Source organism: Dufourea novaeangliae, unplaced genomic scaffold (assembly GCF_001272555.1).
Source record: "Dufourea novaeangliae isolate 0120121106 unplaced genomic scaffold, ASM127255v1 scaffold133, whole genome shotgun sequence".
In the NCBI taxonomy this organism is placed as follows: domain Eukaryota; kingdom Metazoa; phylum Arthropoda; class Insecta; order Hymenoptera; family Halictidae; genus Dufourea; species Dufourea novaeangliae.
Window position 1 is genome coordinate 161,641 of NW_015374011.1, and position 2,375 is coordinate 164,015.

At 33.2% G+C, this 2,375-nt stretch overlaps 1 protein-coding gene across 1 annotated transcript; it reads left to right on the forward strand.

The window, feature by feature from the left end:
• The first annotated feature begins 416 nt into the window (after positions 1-416).
• Positions 417-1,595, forward strand: LOC107188584 (transmembrane protein 45B-like). The gene is made up of 2 exons (XM_015576894.1): positions 417-453; positions 674-1,595. Exon 2 carries the CDS (start codon positions 711-713, stop codon positions 1,470-1,472), a length of 762 nt encoding a protein of 253 aa, XP_015432380.1. The 5' UTR covers positions 417-453; positions 674-710; the 3' UTR covers positions 1,473-1,595.
• Positions 1,596-2,375: the final 780 nt, after the last annotated feature.

Below are 2,375 nucleotides of genomic sequence, written 5' to 3' on the forward strand. Positions count from 1 at the left end.
TTTAACGTAGTTCACAAATTCACCGTTCTCATAACGTAGAGGGCAGCAGAAAATCCCTTACTTTTTACACTATCGGTATTTCAGAACATGAGACACGAAATCCCATAAGATGATAGGTCTATCCTATACCTAGTCGGTGCCTATACCTAGTCGGTGATAATATAGAGCGGAAATGGAAGTTTTAGTTAATGAAACCAATTGAAGTAATAAGTTGTAATAATTCCATAAATCTTTCGTTACGTTTCTTTATGAAAAGATGATATCAATTATTTAAAACATTTTAAGATATACGCCTAATTGTCTTCTGGACAGATGAGCAGGATTGGTTGTATATTTGTGGGGATTATTTTAGTTCATACTTCTACTACCAGGTGCCCAAAGCGTTTCTGCGTTTCTGCGTTCCTCGTTAAGGACCATTCCATGCAGGAAGTGAAGTGTGTAGAGATCCAGGGGGTGAGTTTTATGTAACTGAATGCTTATACTGATATACATGAAATTTTTACAAATAAATATATTTTCCAGAGGTGTATTTTTAAATATCTTTTGGATAGTTATCATGCTATATTCTATACATTTTTTTGTATTAGAAGAAAACTTAAATATTACATACATATAAGCTTCTCCAGGAAATATTTTATGTTTTAATATGTCTAAATGATTTTGTGAATTACAGACTGATTACCAAAGAGCAGCTGCTTCTAATATTCTTCATGGACAGCTATTTGCCATGCATCCTTACTGGATTTATATTCTATGGATTTGGCTTGAAATGGTGCTATGATTATGCCAAGTATTGGGTTTCCTTGAGACCTAGAGATGTTTCAAACAGTACAAAGGGATTAAAGTTTGTTGAAAAATGTGAAAGATTGTTAAGCAGACACCCAATAGAGGGAAGTTTGAAATTAATAGCAACTGCAATAGGTTTGGCTGGTACAATAACTGGTGGTATGCAACAAGTTGGAACCGTATCACCAAAAGTTGTACTTGCTACAATCTATCTCTTCTTTGCATTTTCTGGTCTTGTTGATGTATTGAATTTTTATTTTCCTCACAATGTGAGCGAAGGATTGGTTAAACTAGCACTGGCTCAGAGCTTTTTCATAGAAGGATTCCTTTTTTTATGGGGAAGTGTAGGTAATAACCCAATAGTCAATTTAATTTTGGCATTTATAGTATGGACTACATCTGTAGCTATTATTTTGGAACTTGTGTGGCCAGAATTAAAGCTGTTAAGGGCTTGTACCACATTGATTCATGGTGGTTGGATAGCACACATGGTACGTGTGTACCATTCCGTTCCAGTGTTACCAGAGGGTGTTGCTCTTGTATTTTCATGGCATGTTGCTGCTGCATCAACAGTAACACTGTGTGTAGTGGCTGTGACAAGAAGCTGTGCACCAAGACTCTTAATGGATGGACCACCAGAGATACCCATATATGATTACTGTCAAGAACCAGATCATAGAATGTGAACCTCTCATAAAAAAGTGTCAAAGGCAATTTCACTTTGTGCAGATATGTTTATTCCTATGCACAAAGGTAATATTTTTAGAGTAGTATATTACTAAAAATGTAGTGCCAAATAATCAAAATGCACAAACCAAATTTTACATTTACACAGTATCAGTATTTTTTGACTTAATATTTATAACAATACTTCATTTTTTAATACAATGAATGACCATTTTATACAGTCATAATACTGACAACATAGTGTAAGCAACTTTGTAATGTTTTGATATTATAGTTAAAATACTCATTAGAAACTAATAGGTGCCTTATTATGATATTATTGCTCACTTATTTATTATATATAAGACATTGAGTCAGTTCATCTTTTGTAATACATTTTTCTACTTCATCCACAGCAAGCATGTGCCAAAACAATTAATGTAATTACACATTGTAAATATATCATTTTAATAAACACACTTGCAATACATAAATTCTTCTATTTCATGATGATACAATATTAACTTTTTTTGAAGAATGGTATGGCTTGATGTGCAAAGAGTGACACAAAATGATAGATTGTTTACAATAAATAATGTATTCTGCGAATAGCAGACTGTTTATTTCACTCCTCTGCAATTATTATGAGCAATAAAGTCGGCAAGGGATCAATCAATAATTAAATATTGAGTGAAGTGGTTCATTCTATGAAGAAGTGAATGCTGGCGCCATCTAACACTATAAATAAAGTACCTATTGGATAGTAGCTTGAGCAAATTGCCGTAGATGGCGCAAGAATATTCAGTTTCACGCAACTATAGGTATATTGATTTTACTTTATATTTATCCATTCCATTGTTTTTGGTAAGTTCTGTTGTACACAAAACTACACAGGACTTTAATAAATAATCCACCAACAAAGG

What these genes read in the sequence shown, in the direction of transcription:
- LOC107188584 (XM_015576894.1), top strand. Translation starts at nt 711, where the DNA reads ATGGACAGCTATTTGCCATGCATCCTTACTGGATTTATATTCTATGGA.